Below are 24,754 nucleotides of genomic sequence, written 5' to 3'. Positions count from 1 at the left end.
TGAGTGAGTGAATGGTTTAATGTTGTAAATAGACGCAGACAGCTTTATTCCGAGATAATCGAGTCTTGGGCAGACAACCTAGTGTTTGACAGCAAGAGCAACACACGCCATGGTTCACAGTCTGACAACCAATCCTCAATAGTGCGGATCCATTCTCTCCGGACTCACGGGCTGAACAACAGGGAATAAAAACTAAAATGTTTCTATGAAGGTAGAGACAGTGAGTACAGGTTTTGCCGATTCCAGCAATACAACAGCGGAGGGCACCTGAAATTGTACACATTGTACCCACGTGGGAAATCAAACCCGGGTCTTTGGTGTGACGAGCGAACCCTTTAACCACAAGGCTACCCTACCAACCCTGATGGGCGATAGATGGTCATCGCTTGATGATATACATGAAATGATATATATGTACGTCATACGTCATAGGGGCGGTCGGGTAGCCTAATGGTTAAAGCGTTCGCTCGTCACGCCGAAGACCCGGGTTCGATTCCCGACATGGGTACAATGTGTGAATTTCTGGTGTCCCCCGCCGTGATATTGCTGGAATATTGCTAAAAGCGGCGTAAAACCGTACTCACTCACTCACTCATACGTCATAACTTTGCAACCGATGAGAAACGAATTGACGTGATATCAAATCAATTATCACCCTATTATCCGTGCCATGGACACTGTGTACGATCTGGCCACAAACACATCCCATTTGTGAAACGAGAAAAACGGATAACATGAGACGACGACGCGGCCAAATTACAGAATCCGTTAATTCGGCTTCGAGGCAGTCAGGCAGGTTGGAATTCAATTTCAGGAATTGTCTGAAGTCACGTGGCACCATAGCCGTATCATGTCATCACGGTCCGAGCAATAACTCAGTGTAGATAATTCCAATTTCGTTAATCAATTCTTCTCATCATCTGGTTACGGCCCGCGAGGGACTCGCTAACAGAACGGCATCGCCGTGTGTATATCTTTTAATTCTAAATAACGCTCTGGGGGAGAAGGCAATGAAACAAGCTATATCCCTCTGATCCGACCAAAAACCTTTAATCCCAGTGCTTCTCTCACTGTAGTCCTCCGAGAGGGGTTTCTTCAACTGGACCATAAATATTGGCGAGGAAAGTCCGTTTTCGTTAAAACATCACGAAAGGGGATTTGGGCCCAAATCGATATAAACAATACCTTGAATGTCCGTGCGAATTCATCACCGTCGCAATTCGTCGAATTGCCGGGCCCGGGGACCCCAGGGAGAGACCTTTTTTCTAAGCTTAACCTCAGCAATAAACATTCTTAAACTGTGATGGGAGGGGTTTCAGAATTAAATAAATCGCGTATTTCTAATAAATCTATCTGCTGAGCTCGCAGCCTGTTTCACCGTCACGTTTTGTCTGAAACTTGAGACCTAGATTGAATCGACGATTTACGTGGCCATATGTGGAGATGAATTTATATATCGATTACGCATATACTAACGATATTAATGGCAGGTACCTCGTTTTCATATAATAAATTTATTTATGAACACTTTCTTGGGCCAAACTTTAACAAACTTCTATCAAAGTCATACAAGGTGTTTCTTCTTTAAGAGAAGTAGGAGTACAAAGTAGGGATAGATATATGGATGAACAACTTCTTTAATACAATAAGGGGCGACGTTTCGGTGTAGGTTCCAACACCGTTATCAAGCAATTTGTGTTGCTTGTTTGTTATAATTGAGACCTTTAAAATAGCTGTTAATAAAGGAATGTTGTTATTGAATTAGATTGTTTAACATATCTTGCTTGAATTCATGTTTCTTTGTGTTTACAATGTTCGCTACAAACACTTTAGAAAATGATGATGCGGCATTTTGCATCCTTTATCATCATTTTATTGTGGATCGACCGCTAAAAGGATTGAAGTGTTTGAACTGTATTACATACATGCTTCAGCGAGAGACTAAACTCCAAGCATGTCATTAATGTACTTTTTATCTTTTTAAGACTGTCGAATTTTATCATAACAAAACCTTGAAAGCGTGGGGGAAAATGCATAAACACTTTCAGCCATACACCCATCGATACTTTTGCACGGTCCCTGGTTTTCTAATCGACTATTAAAGTAATTATCAATGTTAAACGCTAATTCATTATCCAAATATCATGTTATATTTACAACATCAATTTTAACATTCACGTAACAATGGAGCTCGCACTTGCCGCCGAGGTTATGAAATCGACAAGGGTGCAGATGGAGGAACTCTTTTGATTGACGTGTGTTCATTGCACAAGTGAAATGGCTTGCACGCTTGCATGCGATCAAGATAAAAAAAACAAGGTATCAAACTTTCGCCAAAGTAAACATGCACTTATCAATAATTAAACTCACATTTAAACACGGGTTAGGGCGTACGGGATGAAGTTAACGGTACTTGCACATGAGTCGTACTTAATCTCACCGTACACGTGGATGACGGATTCTGATTGGCTGAGGCTCGTGCTGTTATTTATAATGTTCCGGCTAACAGTTGCAGTTTGCGGTAAGATTATGACGATGTCTGCCGACCCTTGGCGTGACATGGGTGGATGGTTCTCTGTGTGAGTTTATCTTCCCGGGGACCATGGACAACGTAATATTTACGATGCCCAAGTTCGGGACCGGAATCCACACGGAATATAATATTTTGAGAATTGTGTTAAATCTTCGCAGATCATTGTCAGCATTGTCAAGTTTTCCTAAGCTTTAAATCTAAATATACGTCTTTCGTCAACAGCCGACAGTGACATTCCACGTTCGCTTTCGACAGAAAAGAGCAAAGAGACGTTACTAAGTTGTGGTAAAAGAATAAAAAAAAACATTATCCATGAAACCAACTTTGCGGCAATAGGTTGCAATCCGGCTGTGTGTAGACGTGCTGTGTAGACGTGCTGTGTGGACGTGCTGTGTATTCTACTGTCAATACCGTTATACTTATCTCACAGCCACAGTTTCATTAGGTCTACACCAGTGGTGCGTGTATGCGCATAGACCTAACAGGACGCACATAGACCTAACAGGACGCACATAGACCTTACAGGACGCACATAGACAGCACATAGACCTAACAGGACGCACATAGACAGCACATAGACAGCACATAGACCTAACAGGACGCACATAGACCTGACAGGACGCACATTGTCAGCACATAGACCTAACAGGACGCACATAGACAGCACATAGACCTAACAGGACGCACATAGACCTAACAGGACGCATATAGACAGCACATAGACCTAACAGGACGCACATAGACAGCACATAGACAGCACATAGACCTAACAGGACGCACATAGACAGCACATAGACCTAACAGGACGCACATAGACCTTACAGGACGCACATAGACAGCACATAGACCTAACAGGACGCACATAGACAGCACATAGACAGCACATAGACCTAACAGGACGCACATAGACCTGACAGGACGCACATTGTCAGCACATAGACCTAACAGGACGCACATAGACAGCACATAGACCTAACAGGACGCACATAGACCTGACAGGACGCATATAGACAGCACATAGACCTAACAGGACGCACATAGACCTAACAGGACGCATATAGACAGCACATAGACCTAACAGGACGCACATAGACCTGACAGGACGCATATAGACAGCACATAGACCTAACAGGACGCACATAGACCTGACAGGACGCACATTGTCAGCACATAGACCTAACAGGACGCACATAGACAGCACATAGACCTAACAGGACGCACATAGACCTAACAGGACGCATATAGACAGAACATAGACCTAACAGGACGCACATAGACAGCACATAGACCTAACAGGACGCACATAGACAGCACATAGACCTAACAGGACGCACATAGACAGCACATAGACAGCACATAGACCTAAGAGGACGCACATAGATAGCACATAGACAGCACATAGACCTAACAGGACGCACATAGACAGCACATAGACAGCACATAGACCTAACAGGACGCACATAGACAGCACATAGACAGCACATAGACCTAACAGGACGCACATAGATAGCACATAGACAGCACATAGACCTAACAGGACGCACATAGATAGCACATAGACAGCACATAGACCTAACAGGACGCACATAGACAGCACATAGACAGCACATAGACAGCACATAGACAGCACATAGACCTAACAGGACGCACATAGAGTAACAATCCGATCCCCATCAGGCGGTTTGTTTGTTTGTTTAACGCCGCACTCGACAATATTCCCTCTATATGACTGTGTTCTGTAAAATAATCGAGTCTGGACCAGACAATCCACTGACTGGCATCATGAGCATCCATCTACACAAATGGATGTGCTTGTTTCAACGCCACCCGCTTCGATGTTTATGTTACTGATTACTGTTCCTGACAACTTGGGAATATTTAAGTTAATACTTCAACTTCTACTCAAACTGACCGTCCCGAAAGAACAACAACTTCGTGAATTTGGGGAAATTAAGAAAAAACATGGCTTGTCAAAGACCTCGTACATTTGGCTTTAGCATTTAAAACAAACAAAGTAAAACGAAATCGAAACCCTATGTCTGCAATGAAACAGTTTTCTCGGCCCGTGAAGATCCGGGGTAGAATGGGTCTTCAGCAACCCATGCTCGCCATAAAAGGCGACTTTGCTTGTCGTAAGAGGCGACTAACGGGATCGGGCGGTCAGGCTCGCTGACTTGGTTGATGCATGTCATCGTATCCCAATTGTGTGGATCGATGCTCATGATATCAATCACTGGATTGTCTGATCCAGACTCGATTATTTACAGACCGCCGTCATATAGCTGGAATATCGCTGAACGCGGCGTTAAACAAATAACCTCTAACGAAACAGTTTTCTCAGCATTTCAGGAAATCAAGTCTGACACACAGCAATATCTGCACGTTTGAAACGTGCCGTTTGCGGGGGGTCTCCGAGTACTGACGGTTTATTCTGGAGTCACCCCGTAATTATCCGACATCGTCCGAAATGTCCCGAAGTGACCTGTCGGTTGACAGAAAATGCAAACCGTAAAAAAACTTGTCGCTCTTTACATTCGTATTAACAGGAGGGGCGCATGACCAGATTATTTGTGTGTGTCCATCAAGCGTTCTTCTCGTGTAATCTGTTTTGCGACCATGGAGTTATACCCTTGCTATTGATCACGGCGTCCACAGTGGCAGGCTTCTCGGTACAGCCTTCTCAATGGCCCTGTGATGGAGGTTTCGTGTCCAGCGCTTCAGGGCGAGGCTCTCGAAACAAGGGACGACGAATCCTGGGACAATTGGATTTTCTGTTTTAGTACAATCGACCATCTTATATCGATTATTCTTTCTTTGCGCATCTTTTTCTATCTTTGCAAACGTCAAAGCCAAGTAATGTTTTGATAAGAATGTGAGAAGTGTCTTGATATTTGGGTGACTGGTATAGCGCCGATTTAATTTAGCCAAGAAGTTAAAACAGTAAAATAATATTGTTCTGTTTGCGCATGTCACTCATTCAAATTCAAACAGTGCACCCAGGTGATGGTAGTGGGGTGGTGGTTTGGGGAGGATTGTATGGCAACCAATGGACGGGACATCATCCGTGGCAACTGCTGCCAGATCTATGTACACATGTGAAGATCCGGAGTAGAATAGGTCTTCATCTTGTATACTTCCTCTTAGTAACCATCAAACATGATTGTATACTTCCTTTTAGTAACCATCAAACATGATTGTATACTTCCTTTAGTAACCATCACATATGATTGTATACTTCCTTTTAGTAACCACCAAACATGATTGTATACTTCCTTTTAGTAACCATCAAACATGATTGTATACTTCCTTTTAGTAACCACTAAACATGATTGTATACTTCCTTTTAGTAACCATCAAACATGATTGTATACTTCCTTTTAGTAACCATCAAACATGATTGTATACTTCGTTAACCCAGCAGTATATATGTAAGTATTTTAAAGTATACATGTCGAACAATTAAACCAGACCAGCTGCGCCTGTGAAGAACATTTCATATAATCTCGTTTCAGAGAAATATGTCAACCGGTTCAGAACGAGATCTCGCGATGCTTTGATCAGAGTTCCGAGAGTCACCAAGGGATGTTTCAGCCGGTGAACTAGCTTCTCCTCTTAATGCATCATTCATGTTGTTTCCTCAACTTAATCTCTCATGGGATTTGGAACTCTCGGTAGATTTGTTGAAAATGATCCGTAAAATACAATAAAACCACACACACGTACATAAAAATATTAGTTTCCATTAAATAATATCCAAGCAGAGCCTAATCTGACATAATGTCTGCGTACGCTGTAAAGTTTCAGCTAACCCGATATCACACTGGCCGACTGCCCATAAAAAGGGAGGTAATCAATCCCCTGGGTAGCATTTGGCGCAAGACTATGGCGCTGTAGGACTTGTCGCGCGTAATCAGATATATTTAGAAAAGTGAATGTTTCCAAAGCCGTTCAACAGTTGTGAGAGTCAGCGGGCTCAGATATATTCTCCACCTCCTAATAGGGGGTGAGGGGATGTGGGTGAGGGGATGGGGGAGTGGGGATGGGGGGTGGTGAGCTTACGCTTCTACTGACGTCGGAATATAATCTTAAAAGGGGACATTACGGAGCGAACGGCTTTAGTTTCTTTTAATGTGCCATTGAAAACCGCTACGGGGCCATATTGATAGCAAAGTGTTCTCTGGTGCGACTGACGACGAGATAATGGACAATAAAAGGTCCGTTACTGCTAAGGTTTCAAAGTCGCTATCCGTGAGGACAACTACTGCTGTGGTCGGAGTGCAAGGGGTGTGTGTGTGTGTGGGGGGGGGGGGGGGGGGGGAGGTGACTGACGAACGTCCATCAGGAAGAAGAAGACTTGTAGTTGAGCTTCTGCATCATCAGTATCAGTGTTGTAATCATCAACATTATCATCGTCATCATCATCATCGTCGTCATCACCATCATCATCATCATCAACATCAGCAGCAGCATTTTTATCTTCATCACCAGTTCCAGCTTTGTCATTATCGACATTATCATCGTCATCAGCACCATCATCACCACCATCATCATCACTATCATCAGCAGCAGCAGCAGCTGCGTGTTTATCATCACCACCATCACCATCATCATCACCATCATCATCACTATCATCATCATCAGCAGCAGCTGCGTGTTTATCATCACCACCATCACCATCATCATCACCATCATCATCACCATCATCAGCAGCAGCAGCAGCTGCAGCATTATTACCATCCCCATCAGTAATGGGGAGGTGTGATAGCTTAGTGGTTAAAACGTTCGTTCGTCACGCCGAAGCCCCGGGAGCGATTCACCAATATGGGTACAATGTATGAAGCACATTTCTGGTGTCCCCCGCCGTGATATTGTTGGAATATTGCTAAAAGCGGCGTAAAACCAAACTCACTCACATTACTATCGCCACTATTACTACTGTCGGCACATTATCAACACATCTTCATCATCGTATTATTACCATGATTATATCGCTAGCCTTACACCACATTAAATAACATTTACATCAATATCATATCACACGTATCGTTAACCACAACATCATCATAACTGCCAACAATAAAGTTCCACCGAAATACCACAACGATAAAAATACACATCAGCCTTAAAGCTTCCATTAATGCACAAGGACCATCACAGTCATACACAACATTGACCAACTCACGACCACGACAAAATGTGATCAAACAATCGTATTCGCAGCTACCAGTTCAATAATCATATTCCGGAAAAAAACACTGTCTCGTCTTGATTCGTCTTTTCGACAGCTGCCACAAGAATCGTGTTTTAAGATAACTGGGTTATGTCTACAGACAGCACTAATACATCTCCGATCGACGCATTGGCCCACCAGTGACTGGGCCACTGCCTGCGCCTCTCCTCAAACTCCACACTGTACACAGAACATGATTACACTGCTGCAGAGTTCACGACAGACACTCGTCGGCCATTTTGATTTTCTGAAGGCATGGCTTGTCCAGGTGCTCTGTGGTCTAAGCTCAAGGTCAGCCTATGAAGAGTCTGTTCTGCTTGCATTGATAATACAGAATCAAACACGGTGCTCCTCCAGATGAACTTACGAACTTACCATTTGTACTTATCCAGACTGATTTTTATATTGCTAGCCCACTGAGATACCATGCCGCAGTTTAATTTAAATACCCCACTCAGACACAGTATACTGACTCCAAGCCAACCAGTCCTTGTTTTAGCCTCTTAATGCCGCGAGCACAGCAAGTACTATCTTTAACGTCTTTTGGTATGACGCGACCAGGGTTCGAACCACAGACCTTCCGCTATTTCCACTACATCACGGATGCGTTGACAATTAAAAGCTTATGGTTCAACACTCTCCTCGTCATCCAGGATCGATCGACACCTAAATTGCTACGCTTTGTCTAATTCTTACCCAGGGTGTTGCTTGTCAGGAATTTGTTGGAATATTGCTGACAGCAAAAATATTTTTTTCTGAGGATCGCTACTGATCACAGAGTTTGTTTGTTGTTTAACGCCACACTCAGCAATATTCCAGCTATATGAAGGCCGTCTCCAAATAATTGAGTCTGGACCAGACAATCCAGTGATTGACATCATGAGCATCGACCTAGGCAATTGGGATACAAGGATATGGGGCCTTGCAGTCATTACGCTGCCTCGTCTTCATGATTAACCTCGATAACTCTTCATCAATCAAAGTCCGATATCTTCGCAAAATTCTTTCATTGTGAAAGTTGTTTCCATTCGAAAAATATTTTTAAATTTCATTTGCAACTTTCAAGATCACCGTTACCTTTCAAGGTCACAGACAGTTCCGTCGATCAAGAATAGCCATATTTAAGCCCACATTTACAGGCCTAGTAAGCAATCTTGCTTTCGGTTCGCCAAAAGGTTGACGACAGTTTCAAACCCGTTTTGTGCAACGGAGCCAATTGCACCAACGCTCTCTCAGGGCCCATAATTAAACTACTAGAGCCCTTATCGAGCACATTATTACACACATTACTGTTCCACAACAGCGGGGCGTCTTAGTCTCACTTTGACTTCGTAGTTGCACCTTGCAATTTCCCCCTTCAGATTCCATGCCATTAATCACAGAACAAAGATCGACGCTTATTGATACACCCTCATCGAGGGGTTTGATTCTCATACACGAAGAGCGATTTAAAATAGTCTAGCACGCCATTGCGTAATACGGCCGCGATGGGATAAATACTAGCCGTTAGGAAAACACTATAATTTGGACTTGCGTTTCTACTGCGCATGTAAAGCGTGATTACTGCCTTACGTAATCAGGGTTTGAATCAATTTGGATGAAAAGACTGCATTTTTCTAACATTTCCCTTTTCTCCGAGATCATGTTGTTTTAGCCAACAACTTGAAAGGCGTGGATACCGCCTCATCCTTTAAAGCCGGAAAAAAATACATACGAACAAGAATTCCGTTCGTGAAAGTTGATTTAGGAGAAAGAAATTCTCTGAAGTTGCAAATTAGCAAGACAAAACACTTTTCGGATTTCTGTTAGAGTTGAAATGTGACTAATTCTCTTGTTTTCTCGCGCCTAGTGAGACACCCCCGAGACTTTGGTTCAGTTTAAGTTTTCATAAAAGAGACTGCTGTTCTGTCCGACACGAGGAACACGTTGCTGCACGAGGAACACGAAAAACACGGACCGGAATCACCGCGTGGCACGGTTGTTCTCACGCATGCGCACTTCACATCAATGGCGCCTTGAAATAAAAGACTATAATTATAACCTTGTTTCGGCTGACTGAAAGTACAGATACAGATAAAACCGACGGGGAACATATTTTGATCTGAACTTACACAATATACCAGAGGTTTGTTTTTTTTGTAATGCCGACTTTTCTTATTTCCCAAATAATCAACCTGAAAAATGTTGCATTATTAACAAAATCAGTGTCAATAATCTCCCTTATCAACTGGATTTGTAGCACAACTTCGTGAGATGAGAACAGTCACAGCGAAACGAGTCAAGTTCCTAGAGTACATACGTTGTCTCAAACTGACGTTGATTCGATTCCAAATTCCAATTACACGAGGAAAAAAAGTGGAAAAGAATGATATCCTTTCCTTCCAATTATAATAATATCTTAGAAATACACACACACATCATCACCAATATTGAAAGTGCTCCTGTGGCATCAATAACAAAACTCTCCGACCATAAAATGCCTTAGTCATTATATTACTTTACGCAAATGACAGAAATAAAATTAATCAAAATTCTCTATAAGGGCAGATGCCCCGTACCGTCTGTCCTGATCGAGCATGGCAGCCAATCATTCATGGCGAGCAAGAACGCCAACAGCAACCACAAGGTTATCGCCGTTACCGCCAAAGCTCAGCGAGTTGACCTTCAGTTGGAGCACCTTCGCGAACAGATGGTTTCTCTGCATATTCCGCAGACATCGTTCAGTTCCCAAAAGCAATTTGGCGCGACACAAGCTATCCTTTCCGTCACCCGTAGTGCATCACCCTGACCACCCTTGATACTCCCTTCTTCATCACATCCCGGGGGGCAGGAGGCTGACTGTCCCCCATTCTTTATTCTCTGACATGACACGTGGAAGCGTATGTTAGCATGCTGAATAATCCGTAATAAAAAACATCCCTAGCCTCGCGATACCTATAAAATCTGATGAAATCATATGATCTGGGCGCTCCGTAGCCCTGGAAGTGAATAACGAGCTGTGAGATCGATAAACGATCCTTTCATGCGTCCATATATCACTCATTATTATTGGACTAACGCCGGTGAATCCTATGTAAGCATGCCTAATTCAACTAAGTGAAAACATTTATCAGCATGTATCATCACCCAAGTGCCTTTACAGCCGCCGTGAGACGAACCACTCCTACAGTTCGGCAGAAACTGGTTTTGAAGTGCACAAGCGCCCCTTTAACAATCTTACCGCCAATTCAATTAGCTCTGCATTCCCAAAGGCTAGCTTAACGGGTGTGCTACACGGCCAACCAAACCCTTTACTAATATAGTTTGTTTTCTGAGCCGTGGAGCCATCATCAGAATCAGCTTTTATTCTCCATTGAGTTTGAACAACGGTTGAACTTCTGGCAATTTGGACGACGCAACTCAAAGCAATCAAGGGCGGAACAATAGACGGGCTTAAATTCAGCTTCAAACAACTACCCTTCTTCAAATTGATTTCTTTTGTTGTGTCCATTCTCAAGGGGCCTATGTCGGCCTGAAAAGAGGTTTAATGAAGACAAGGAATCCCTTGTAGGATGGGATATGATTATTAGAAGTGTCTATCCTGTAATGACATCCTTTCATGTCGGTCTTTGTTGTTGGAAGGAATATCCTTCTTCAGAATAGATTTGAAATTCAACCTCCTCGTCTTCGCATTTTATACCACGTAAGATGTCTTTGTAAATAAGTTCCATTAATAAACTCGCCGACTGACAGTATGAGATAGCGAGAGATGACGAGAAATAGCCAGAGGCAGCGAGAGACAACGAGAAACAGGGAAATACAGCGAGAGGGACACGAGAGAAACAGGCACGCACACATTGAGAAACCGTAAATGACACGTAAATGAGACAGAGACAAAGATGCAGAATGAGAAACGGTGAGTGAGTATAGTTTTACGCCGCATTCACCAATATTTCAGCAGTTTCACGGAGGACCTCACCAGAGAGAATCACATAAATACAGATGCACACAGATCGTGGGGCATGTCGTAATCTGAGAGGCGAACGGGGGAATACTTCGTCTCAAATATGTAACTAAAACAGCTATGTGTGCCTCGTTTCTTTTCAGATACACAGCGGGCGGTAGGGTAGCCAAGTGGTTAAAGCGTTCGCTCGTCACGCCGAAGACCCGGGTTCGATTCCCGACATGGGTACAATGCGTGAAGCCCATTTCTTGTGTCTTGTGATATTGCTGGAATATTGCTAAAAGCGGCGTTAAACCATACTCACTCACTAACTCGATTATATGTAGACAGCCATCATTTCTGGGACATCGCGTGCAGCGGCGTAAAACGACAATAAAAACACACAGAGTTGGGAAGAGGTCACGTGTCCCGTGTGAAAAGTCAGACATGGCGTCTGTTTAAAGTACATACCACGAACGCTCTCAGTGAAATTAGTTCACTCATGGACATGAAAGGGGCTAAAAAGTCACATGACTCCACGACGCATTCACCGATGATTAAAAGCTCACAAGAGAGAGTTTCCAGCCTGAAGCCTTTTGAACGCTTTGTTAATGAGATAGTGTCTTTAAGACTCTGTACAAATTGAATTTGGGCCAAATCTTTGTAGTTTCTATTTGAAGTTATTTCATTTTTACTGCTTAATGAACGTCATTGTTCGTAACTTTGCAAAACAATCCCTGGGGATGCTTATTTTACGCTCTCGTGGTCTGCGGACGAGTGAGTGAGTGTGATGGGTTTAACCTTCTTTTAACAGTTATTTAGTTTTATGACGACATGACAGCTTGGTGTGGGAGGATATGTGATCGAGGTCAAATAGAAACCTAGAAACATAATCGGGGCGAACCAGGATTCGAACCCACGAGCATAGGTTTCTGGTGTGCCAAAGGGACGCAACTCTGCCCTGCGAATTACGGCATCATAGCCGACTGGGCCATTGGTTAGTCGGCCATTGGAGTCCTCATCTGCAGGCAAATGTTGTAGAATGTCGCTTCATCATTCATGAAACTGTATTAGTATTTAAAAAATAAAGTGTTCCGCGTTAAACGTGAGGCAAGTAACCCTCTCGGCGGGTATCAAATTTAAAATGGGATTCGAGGGGTGCGCGACCTTTAATCATGTCCGGTAACGGGTCTTTCCAAAAGTAATGAATTTATGACAGGAACAGGATTATGTTACGTCGGACATACAAAACGTTTCCTAACAGATTTACAGTTTCCTTAAAGTTTCTCCATCGTTAATTAAACGTAACGCAATAAACTGTTCCATTTTGATTCGATTTATGAGCTTGAAAATACTTCCGCAAACATTCACCCACCTTTGAATCGTAACTTACTAAAAGTCACACAGCGGCGAACTATTTAAAACGGTTCAAGATTTGGAATAAAATCGATGCCCTGGAACACCTACGGCTAAATTAGCTTTTAAAAAGTCGAAATTTAATTTAGTCTGATAATGGAAATATTATGTTTTTTCAAGTCGCTGTCATCACCTCTCTGTCTGTAAGGTACGCGCGGCCATTGTTTTGCGCGAGGAATGAAAGAAACTTGACAAATTCCCACACTACTTGAAAAAGTTTGATAGACGTGTTGTGTTTCTTCTTCTAAAACTACGTTTTGGTTGGCATGGGGAAAGTAGTGTTTAATGAGATATTTTTATAGCCAAAGCCGCGTGTATACGACAGCTGGTTCCCAATGAACAAAATGTTCAACACTCTAATTGTCCAAGCGATTCTCGTGGGATTGGAAGAAATCTTCCATCCGCGCGATCTATTTGTAATCTGAAGAAGTTGGCAGTTGATTTTAAATCTTTCTGACCAATCAAAATATGATAGTTTTAAAGCGCACAAAGTGTTGGTTTAAGCCGGTGGAGTGAGTGAGTGAATATTGCTTAACGCCGCATCAGCAATTTTGCAGCTATTCGCGGCGATTTAAGCCGGTGGTGTCTTACATTACGGAAACAGTGTTCACTGCTGCTGTGGACATCATCATCATCATCAAATCCTCGTTATTATCCTCGCCACATAATCATTTGTCAGCTACACACACACACACACACACACACACACACACACACACTCAATACAGTAGACTCAACACTCTCATCCTCGATAATGGAGGGTATTATATCTCGGTTCTATCGTGATAAATACCCTAGACCCATCACCGTCGTTTCGGATATACTTCGCCATTTCTATCTCTTCCATCTTACCTTAACAGTACTATAGCAAACTATGCTTTAAACGAACACGCTTATAGCGAACTTACGGATATTACGAATTGTTTTTTGTATGCCGGCCTTGTGCTGTGTATGTGATCTACATGATATGCTTATAACGGACTACGGTTATAACGAACTAAAATTAGAGTTCCCTTTGATTTCGTTATGACCGTGGTGTACTCTTGATTACGAAAGTAATTTGATTGGAGGGCTATTTTTAGCGTCGTAACACTCGAATCGGGCTGAAATGGAAATTCACTAACATACCTCATCAACCGATGTATTAAGTCGCCTCTTTTGACTGCCTCCGAGAAGATCCGGATCTTCAGAAACCCATGCTTGTTCTAAGAGGCCACTAACGGTTCGGGTTGTCAGACTCGCCGACTTGGTTGATGCATGTCATCTTATCCTAATTGCGTAGGTCGATGCTCATGATGTCAATCACTGGATTGTCTGGCCCAGACACGATGATTTACAGTCAGCCGTCTGTTTGTTGTTTAACGCCGCACCCAACACTATTCCAGCTATATAAAGGCGGTCGGTAAATTATCGTATCTGAATGAAACAATCCGAACTGTAAGTCGCCTCTTATGACAAGCCCGGTCGCCTGTTACAGCAAGCTGGGGTTGCAGAAGACCTATTCCACCCCGGATCTTCACGGCTCCAACTCCCTAACTAACATACATACGGTTACCCGTCCATAGTTTTCAGACACGTGACAGACTCGCGCTTCCGGGTACCCGTTTTACACCTGATTAAGGCTGAAATCTAAGGTTGGTAAAGCTGGAATCTATTCTTAGTCACGTGACTTCAGAGTAGTCACTCTGGCCAGTTTATTTAAGGGAGTTTTGTTTCTCCGCTATGAATTAGCATACACCAACTCCAGTCCAGCGATGTTTTCATTATCGAACCCATAAATCTGTACGTTCCACGTTTAGCGGCTCCTGGTGGGCGAACAGCACCAAGTTTCACTGCGCGAAGCAGAGTGCGACCCGATAGTGAACAGCAAGTATAAACGTAGCTTGAGTTCTCTATACGTGTATAGATACAAAGCAGGGCATTGTGCTTCCAATGTCTAAATGGAGGAACATGCTTCCACTGGCAGTATCATTTGTCAGTTGTACAAAGGATCACTCCGTTTTATAACACATCTCTATTTGGGCTTAAAGGAAAACATCGAGCGACACCCAAAGGTTGGAAGACCTAACGTGACAGCACATAAATACGCTATAAGGGCATTTTGTTCTGCCCAATGCATCAGAGTTATAGCTACGCTTATTTAGAAAAACAACGTGAGCTGAAATTAGTGAGGTAATTTATACCTCTTTTGGGGAATAAGCAGCGCTTTGAATTAGTGCTCGATGACTACCTTTAACTGATTCAACTGGTGGCCCTGACAGTGCATGCATCAAATCGATTTGAAAAAGAATAATAAGTACGTTAACGATCCTACCTTCTGAATGAGAAGTGCCTTGGTGCCTCCCTTGAGGAACTTCTTGGCTTGAGAGGTCTCCTCCGGCGTGGTGGCGGCACTGGTCATCTTGTCCGAGGGAGTGGTCACGCAGCTTGAGGGAGTCTTGATCATCTTCTCCTCGCGCGACTTTTCCCCCGTAGAGTTAGAAGCGAGGGGAAGAGAAACACTTTTTCTCCTCTTCAGGGTCGACTGTTCAGTCTCTGATGTTTCTCCCCTTTGATCTTCTGGGGTTGTCTCCCCTTTTGAATCCGGAAATGACGACACAGGAGTAGTAGGGTCTGATTTCATGCCATCAGATTTCAATTTTCCATTCGCCAAAACCACACTTTTAACTGTTTTCTGAGAGTCCGACGAATCTCGGAGCATGTAGCTGACATTTTCGTCTCTGGAGTCGTCGCCGTTGTCCCTGGCGCCGAGGATGTCCTTGATGGCGTACCGACTCCTGGAGCTTTCCGATCCCGGTGGCGTGAAAAACGTATCAGTTGAAATACTCCGGAAGCTGTCAAGTGTTCCACTGCGCAGGTGTCCGGAAGGAGGGATAAAGGACCCCTCGGGTGGCGTAACGTAACTATCTGATAAAGTTAGACTTCCGGAAGGGGACATAACTCCGTCAGAAGGAGAAGCCTTGCGCTCTTGGTCCTCGTGGGCACTTAGTTTGCGTACATCCGGGTTATCCATTGTGAAGTGATGTGTGGTCGTGCAAACAATAACTGCAAGGTAAAAGAGTCCGGTTATGTCGAATTCGAAAATTAGGAAGTTAATCCTTGGGATCGTGCATACATTCAGGGTTGGGTGGGGGAGGCCTGGGTTTTATCGATAAAAAAATTTGTTCCACAAAATAATTGAAACATATTTTACTTACGTGTTTTACCATAATTTGGCCATACACGCCCCAAAGAATCCGTTTCGACAGATAACCGAGTCAGATTAATCTCTGGGCCTGGCGTTTTACACTGACGCAAAGAGTGAATTGTATGGCTCTATATTATAGCGCGTTCTAAATAATCGCGATATCGGTAAAATTCGTAATCCACACCTCGACTAAGCTTCACCGCTTGATTAAATACAGAACTCGTTGTGGTATGTCACGGCTACTTATAGCCGTTATAGATATAACGTTATAGATTCTGGAACGTTTTTGAGGTGGAATTACACCTACTTCCATTCAAAATTGATTAGAAAAGAACTTATTTGTTTAGACGAAGTCCCTTGACCAAGCTATGCATAATCCCAAACCGGAAGTGATGTAAAGCACATATTCCACACGGATCATACTACAAACTAGACATACCGCGATAGTAGAGAGTTACCCGCCCTTGAATCACTAATGACTGTTACTTTCTTCACCGGACTCGGCACAGAAAATCAGCATTGATCAATCCTAATTCATGTGTCATAAAAGTTGAACAAAGAACAAGAAATATTTTGCATATAGCATATTTCATAGGTCAGTACGCGTGCTCCATTCGGTGTCGCTAATGTGGTTATAAATACTGCAATATTGATATAAACTGTAACGATAATATTGTTATAAATACGGCAATATTGATATAAACTGTAACGATAATGTGGTTATAAATACGGCAAATATTGATATAAACTGTAACGATAATGTGGTTATAAATACGGCAATATTGATATAAACTGTAACGATAATATGGTTATAAATACGGCAATATTGATATAAACTGTAACGATAATGTGGTTATAAATACGGCAAATATTGATATAAACTGTAACGATAATGTGGTTATAAATACGGCAATATTGATATAAACTGTAACGATAATATGGTTATAAATACGGCAATATTGATATAAACTGTAACGATAATGTGGTTATAAATACGGCAATCTTAATATAAACTGTGACAATAGTATGGTTATAAATACGGCAATATTGATATAAACTGGAACGATAATGTGGTTATAAAGTGTTGTGAATGAGTATGGTTTTACGCCGCTTCTAGCAATATTCCAGCTACATCAAGAATTAAAATTACAAAAGGCTTGCTGAGACATTAAGTAGATGGTCCGTGTTTCACCCTTCTCTGTGTTTGTTAATTGATTTAATTGTACAATACTCTTGTGAATCATGTACCTCACCTCACCGCCCCTTTATACAGTGTAACGATACTTGGTTATAAAGTGTAAATATAAAGTATAAATAGAGGTGGGATGAGGTTGCACAATGTGTGACAAAGTTAACTGATTGTCACAGAACCTCGACGGCGTTGCTGGGTCTTCATGCTATCGACCACTGGTTTCTAGATGGCCGATCACTTTCAACCCAACTTGATACAGCTGCAACGCGGATGCAGATAAGCAATCCAATATGACCCTGTATGTCGTGTGTTCGGGTGGTTTTAAATGATCGCAAACGCATGGAACCCTGGAATGGCTATTGTCGCGTCGTCTCACTTTGTTAGAATTAAAACAAACATTATATAATTATTCACAGCGCGACAATGCGACAAATGTTCAAAATGTTGCGTTGTCAACTTTTCGCGCTTTGGTTTATTTTGACACTCTTTGCTTGTTTTTGTATGGGCGACAATGCACCAACGCGACATTGTCCCTTCTAGGATGCCAAACAATCGTCATTGTAAACCCTGTAAATTGCAGCCGCGAGTGCTGCCAGCCACGATAATGAAATAGTCAATAGTACATGCTATCTTGTAGGTTTATCGTCTTGCGTGTAGGGTCCGCGACCTGGCCGCAGCTCTAAGTGCAGCATTTACATCAAATAGAACACGCCACGATACCGATCGAAAAAGCCCAAATGGTACAATTGTTTTGTCTCATATCGATGTTCAATAGGAGCTATGTTCTCCGACATCCCCAAAGGGACGATTGGCTGCGGGCAGTAATAACACTTTTCGACTGACATAATTACAAGACATATATAATATATAGCCGTTATTATAAACTGAGGGAGAAAGAAAGTATGCACCCGTGTTTGATGGTGGCTTTAAGTCTGCAGTGTATCGGCCAGTCGTCATCACAGTAACGTTTTGATAACGTTTATATGTTTTGGTCAAATCCAATTTTCATGTGTAGACGTTGTACTTTCTTTAACTACCCGTGACAATGCGAGGTAGAATAGGTCTTCAGCAACCCATGCCAGTTGTCAAAAGCGACTATGCTTGTCGGGTGGGATCGGGTGGTCAGCCTCGCTAATTTGGTTGTACCCCTATTGCGCGGATCGATGCTCATGATGTCAATCACGGGATTGTCTGGTCCAGACTCGATTATTAACAGACCGCCGTCATATAGCTGGAATATTTCTGAGTGCGGCGTTAAACAACAAACAAACAAACAGGCTTTCTTTAACCCGGCAGTTTACAGATTCAGGTCTTGAGCAGGAGAATGTAGAACTATTTTGATGAACCACTTGATGATACTCGAGGGTGTGTCTGCTGTCTGTTATTGCTCTTTGTTTGAGGGGAGAAGGTGGGCCTATAAATCAGGACGTGTTCTCCAGGAAATACTCAGCTTCCAAAAAACTGACGTTGTCTCATCATTAACGAAAACAACAACAATATGCTTAAAGCGTCTAACAACAACAGTATGCTTAAAGCGTCCAACAACAACAGTATCCTTAAAGCGTCCAACAACATCAGTATCCTTGAAGATTCCAACAACAACAGTATCCTTAAAGCGTCCAACAACAACAGTATCCTTAAAGCGTCCAACAACAACAGTATCCTTAAAGCGTCCAACAATAACAGTATCCTTAAAGCGTCCAACAACAACAGTATCCTTAAAGCGTCCAACAACAACAGTATCCTTAAAGCGTCCAACAATAACAGTATCCTTAAAGCGTCCAACAACAACAGTATCCTTAAAGCGTCCAACAACAACAGTATCCTTAAAGCGTCCAACAATAACAGTATCCTTAAAGCGTCCAACAATAACAGTATCCTTAAAGCGTCCAACAACAACAGTATCCTTAAAGCATCCAACAACAACAGTATCCTTAAAGCGTCCAACAATAACAGTATCCTTAAAGCGTCCAACAACAACAGTATCCTTAAAGCGTCCAACAACAACAGTATCCTTAAAACATCCAACAACAACAGTATCCTTAAAGCGTCCAACAATAACAGTATCCTTAAGCGTCCAACAACAACAGTTTACTTAAAGTATCCATCAGCACCAGAACCCTTAAAGCGTCCAACAGTAATAGTATTCTTAAAGCGTCCAACATCAAAGGCATATTTCAGCTGGGAGACATCAACAACAGTACGATTGAATCATCAACTGATTGTGACGTCTGAAACACAATATATGCACAGTATATGCCACTGTCTTTATTTACTAAGTTCGATGGGTTCCCAAAGAACAATATGGGATGGGGGCCCACCTGATGTACATAATTTAAGAAAGGAAAAAAACAGAACCTTTATTAATCATTACGAAAGTTATTAGATGTGTGCGAAGACTTCACTCTTTTCAACTTGCGCATGCTTGAGACTTATAACAGCGAGTGAGTGAGTTGGGTTTATCGCCGCTTTTAACAGTATTCCTGTTATATCGCGGCGTGTCAGCTTAATGTGGGAGGAAAGCCCGAAGTGATGCAGGTCTAAGACGTTTACCACCTCGGTGAAACCCACGAGCACGGGTATGGTGCTAACAAACCTAGAAACATAATGGGGGTGAACCGGGATTCGAACACACAATCACAGGTTTCTGGCGTGCATGATATTTCAGAGGCTAGCCCTTTTGGGGTCATTGCTCAAGCGATCAAACCCTTGGCAATCAAGTCGATTTCTCTTTCAGCCACTGTCTTCCGTGACATCAGTGTAACTCAAGTCAACCCCCATTTCCCCATTTAGTGAGTCAGTTTTAACGCTGGAAGGACAGTATTTCAGTAATATAATGGTTGGATGGCATATTCGAGGAAAGCTCGAAGTGATGAAGATCTTAGATATTGACAACTCTGGTGAATCACACGAGCAAGAGGACTGATAAACCTAGAAACATAATCCACGATTCGAACCCACCGTGATTCAACCCCATTATCCTGGCACGCCTAAGGGATGCAACTCTGTACAGCGAAATGCACGCAAAGAACGACTGGCCCATCAGTCCTAGTCCTCGTTAATTTTCCTTGATGAGATGGATAATACCGCTGATGATATTCCTAAAAAATATGTAAAAAAACCCCCAGAAATATCAGACACATTAGGTGCGTTGGTGAAACACGTCTGAACGTATTGACATGAGGCTTACAACAACGCTCTATCATACCATAATGTGTCTTCAATGAAGGTCGATAGGATAACGGACGTCATCCACTGTACAAATGTTTGATTGACAGGACCACCTGTAGGAAGCAATCTGGACCCTTTCACCCGCGATAAGCTTGTCTGATGACTCCTCTGGCGAGGAAGCCCAATTGTGCCATATTCGCTTCCTCCGTACAAGCACGGAGACGAATAATTAACTGTATGTTTACAATCCGAAGTGTGTCGGAGAGGTAGAATGAATGTTTGGTAGCAGACATAACGAACTGCGCTATCAGACCAGGAAGACGTCATGGCTACTGGATCTCCTTCACGAATGGTCCCTCTTTGGGCGGGTAGGCTGTAGGCAGAGTTAATTTAATTTGTCTGTCGTGATAAGAGTTATTAGATGGTCAAAGTACTCGAGGAGCTTCGCATATTTGAGATCACATGAAAGGGACGCTTGGCTTGTTATGACGTTGTTCTGAGACGTACCAGTGGTCGTTAGGGACGTGTAGACTTGGTGCTATGGAGCAATTGTTAAGGAATTAAGTAACAGCTTTCACGCAAAAGAATGTGGGTCAGTATGGCTTGTTTTTGTATTTTTCACATACTATTTCTATTTTTGGCGATCACTTGCAGTGACGTCATACCGTACATGCTGACAATACTTCCATGCCCGGAAAGGGAATTATTTGTAGATGCTAAATTGCTTACAGACCAAACACATAGGATTTGATAACCTTAAAGAAGCCATCAAAGTGAAAAGGCAGGGCAGGTGTTTACTATCACTTAAAAAAGACGGATGTTACTGGGATAAAAGATCTAAGGGTTCTGTTTGTTTTAAAACGTGGCAAGGCGTATCATAAGACCTGACTTAGGGGCATACACTCATTACTTAAAACATGGTCTGCGTCAGTTAAACATTTATGAGGAAAGTTTTAAAACACATTTATCACCTTTTTGTACGGTGAGGATAACAAGTTACCACACATAATCAAATCCGTTTTGCATATGATATTATGTCAAAATGATTAAAAATAAAAAAACAAGAAACTCATTTCCATAAAAATAAAAAAATGTCTGCTGAAAACAGAATCCGCTGAACGATTCCGACTGATTTATACCCTGGCCATGAGTTTATAAATCCTTATCAACGAGTGATAATACAGGGTGTGAGCGTACCAGGCACCATCGGTGGCACCCGTTACAAACACATGCAAAGGCAAGTCAATTATTCATTTTGAAAATGCACAGGAACATGTAGCACAAGTGACATAAGGTGACTGCAGCTGACCTCAGGTGGGGGTGGGGGCAATCGTATCAAAATAATGAAAGTTGTCACCTTACTTTTGTTTAAAATATCTTGGATAAATATTGCGAGCTCTTCACAATGAAATGGAATGTGGATAACACAATCAATGACGGATGTAACCATCACACAATACATATCATATTCATAATTTCAACCAGTGATGGTCAACATCGTCGCATTAACCAGTTGGCATAGCATTATGAAGGACATTCTATTTGATAATCACAACATGTATTTATGATGTTCGTCTTGTCATGCCAGGCGCTCGTCCTCAATAACCACGACATAATTAACACTGAAACCTTCGACCTGTTTTCAGAGGCGGTAGTTACCTGGGACACGTTTACCCTTTTCGCGAACACCTGGTGTCATCACTGATTTTCAGGAATTCCTTCATATAATTTTCACAATTTTGCCTTTTTGCCCCGTTTATTTTGTTTCTGCAGATAATCGGGAATGGTTATTCTCTAGCGTTGACTTTTATCTAAACATATAGCCATTATTTTCACAAGAATTAGTTTTCATAATTTTTAAGGAATTATACCACAGTCGATAGATTCTTAATCATGTGTTATTAATAAAACATATGTGTCGGCGCATAATTCGCAGAAACAGTTGTTTCAGCCGTTAAAATGGCGGCAACGAAGACATCACCTTGATTCACTTACCTTATCTTAGCTCCTTACAGCGATCCTATCAAACACACACAGCATAGCCAGACAGTGCACAGCTAAATCCGGAGCTTGGTGACAGCTGATGACAGTCAGAGACACCTGGTGAAGATATGAGCACCATACAGACATACAAGTTGGCAAAAATCAGTCGGAATCCATCTTTATGGCGGCGATTGGCGTCTGAAATTGACCGACTACGAACCAAATTAGGTCTGACATGACTTGTTTGAATATCACACAAAAATAAAGCACTTTTTCAATTTCTTTAAAATCTGAGAGCAAAAACACATACATTAAATATTAGTTTTGTTTTTTATCAAATATTTAGATTCGATTACATTTGAAAAAACAACGTTGTTTGTTCTTTAAGCGAGTGCTTTACATAACACTTAAATAGCGCAATGTCACACATAGACTTGTCTCCTAAAGACTCTCCCAGTGCAAACTCGCGTTCGTGATAATCTTCAGCTGTCATCTCTTTGATTCGAGGACGGGCGGGACGGACATTAGGGGATCAAGATGGGGCAAGGAGAAGTAACAGTGAGCCAGCGAAACCCAGGAAGACTTGAATCTCAGAACCACCTTCAGGATTGAGGCAGGCAAGGCATAAGAGCTGTGCCTCACCTTGTAAGCCTTACTAAAATCCTTGTGTAAACAGTTTCCTTTGTCGGTAATCAATTTCAAGCTGAAAGCTGCTTTATTCGCCCCAACCGCCTTGGGAAGCATCATTGTCCGATTAAACACACGGTGGCCCTTGCTCCATTGTAACATGGTTGGGGTGTAAACGACATCAAAGTGGCACTCGTGTCATCGATAACACATTTACGTTGAGAGTAGATGTCTTCGATTTGATTGATTTGAGTAACGCTTATTGGCAGCTGGGGAACTTGGGCGAAACCCAGGGATGGTGACAGAGACGATTCCGCTATGCCAATGCCAGCATGTGTTCGGTACTGACAACACTTGAAGGAAATAGATTGCCACAGTTGTGTAATGGGTATCAACGACAACACATGTTAACTGAAATGTACAAGCACTTGTGTGAAATGTACATCGGTTTGGTCATTGATTGTCATGGACTTTCCAATGTTATTCTATACTGATCTTAGAAATATATCCCACCAACGTTGTGACTGAATAGACTGCCTGACACAGATCGATCCCAATTCATGCTTCATACTTCAAACTGTATTCCAACCTCCCGCTACCAGTCCGGTCTCTCTGCCATGTATCAATATTTTGTTTTGTTTGATTCGCACTCAAGAAAAGGTTCTACTTCTACACTGATCTAGCAATTAAAGAAGTCGATACGTGCTCTTTCGGGGGCCTAGGAAACAGCTTTGATGAAATATGAGATAGAAAAAACTAATCATTTGCCTCGTATTCCACAAGGGAAGGAGTGAATAGAACAGGTATTTGTAGGACTGCGTGTGTGCAGACACCATGCTGGTTAACATTATTACTTCTTTTTTGGTACTTTTTTGTGATATTTTATGTTTTTTATGAAATGTTTTTTATCGGGTATACGATGACTAAGACATCTCAATTTTGGCATATTGAGAAGTCATTGATATTTACTGAATACATAGAATGATTAATATATTGAATTTGGTAAACTATTCTGTTTAAGGTTCTAGGCGGTTACACGGAGAATCTCACCCTCGTGTCTTTTTATATGAAACATATCAACGAGTGTTGATATATTTGATATCAAAAGACACGAGGGTGAGATTTTATATATTATCCCACATCATTCTTCCAACCTTTTCAGTTTGGAAACAATGACGTCATAATGGTCTGCAAAGCATTGTGATGCAATTTCATTACAGTGATATCTACGATGTAGATATCGCTTGATGTTACCCAAGCGATATCTCCTGTGGGAGTCAGTTTTGGATGATAAACAGAAGTATTCGAGTCAATTTCAATATAAACATCTAATAAATAATTATCTATCATTTCAGACTGGGCGGCGACACACGCGTCACTTTAGTATGCCCCAAAGTGAGATTGGCCAATCAGAGCGCTGAAATACTACCCCCCACATGAGCCCGTATACCGTCAGTACAAATCTAGGATGGTTGTTACGTACCTAATATAAG

The 24,754-nt window shown here is 42.2% G+C and overlaps 1 protein-coding gene across 4 annotated transcripts in view; it reads right to left on the bottom strand.

Annotated features, from left to right (window-relative positions):
* The window catches only part of LOC139461224 (voltage-gated inwardly rectifying potassium channel KCNH7-like), a 279,271-nt gene that overhangs the window by 174,482 nt on the left and 80,035 nt on the right, over positions 1-24,754 (bottom strand). For 3 of the 4 annotated variants that reach the window (XM_071242843.1, XM_071242842.1, XM_071242844.1), the window contains exons 2-3: positions 22,647-22,751; positions 15,416-16,146 (exon numbers count right to left, since the gene is read on the bottom strand). In XM_071242843.1, the coding sequence (XP_071098944.1) occupies positions 15,416-16,114 (699 nt within the window). In that variant the 5' untranslated portion in view covers positions 16,115-16,146; positions 22,647-22,751. The remainder of the gene's footprint in view (positions 1-15,415; positions 16,147-22,646; positions 22,752-24,754) is intronic. The other variant, XM_071242845.1, reaches the window with a different exon arrangement.

The sequence above is a fragment of the Haliotis cracherodii genome, unplaced genomic scaffold (assembly GCF_022045235.1).
Source record: "Haliotis cracherodii isolate W230 unplaced genomic scaffold, xgHalCrac1.p SCAF_14, whole genome shotgun sequence".
NCBI classification, from domain to species: Eukaryota; Metazoa; Mollusca; class Gastropoda; order Lepetellida; family Haliotidae; genus Haliotis; species Haliotis cracherodii.
The sequence above is the reverse complement of the archived record's forward strand: the minus strand, read 5'-3'. Positions and strand labels throughout refer to the sequence as shown.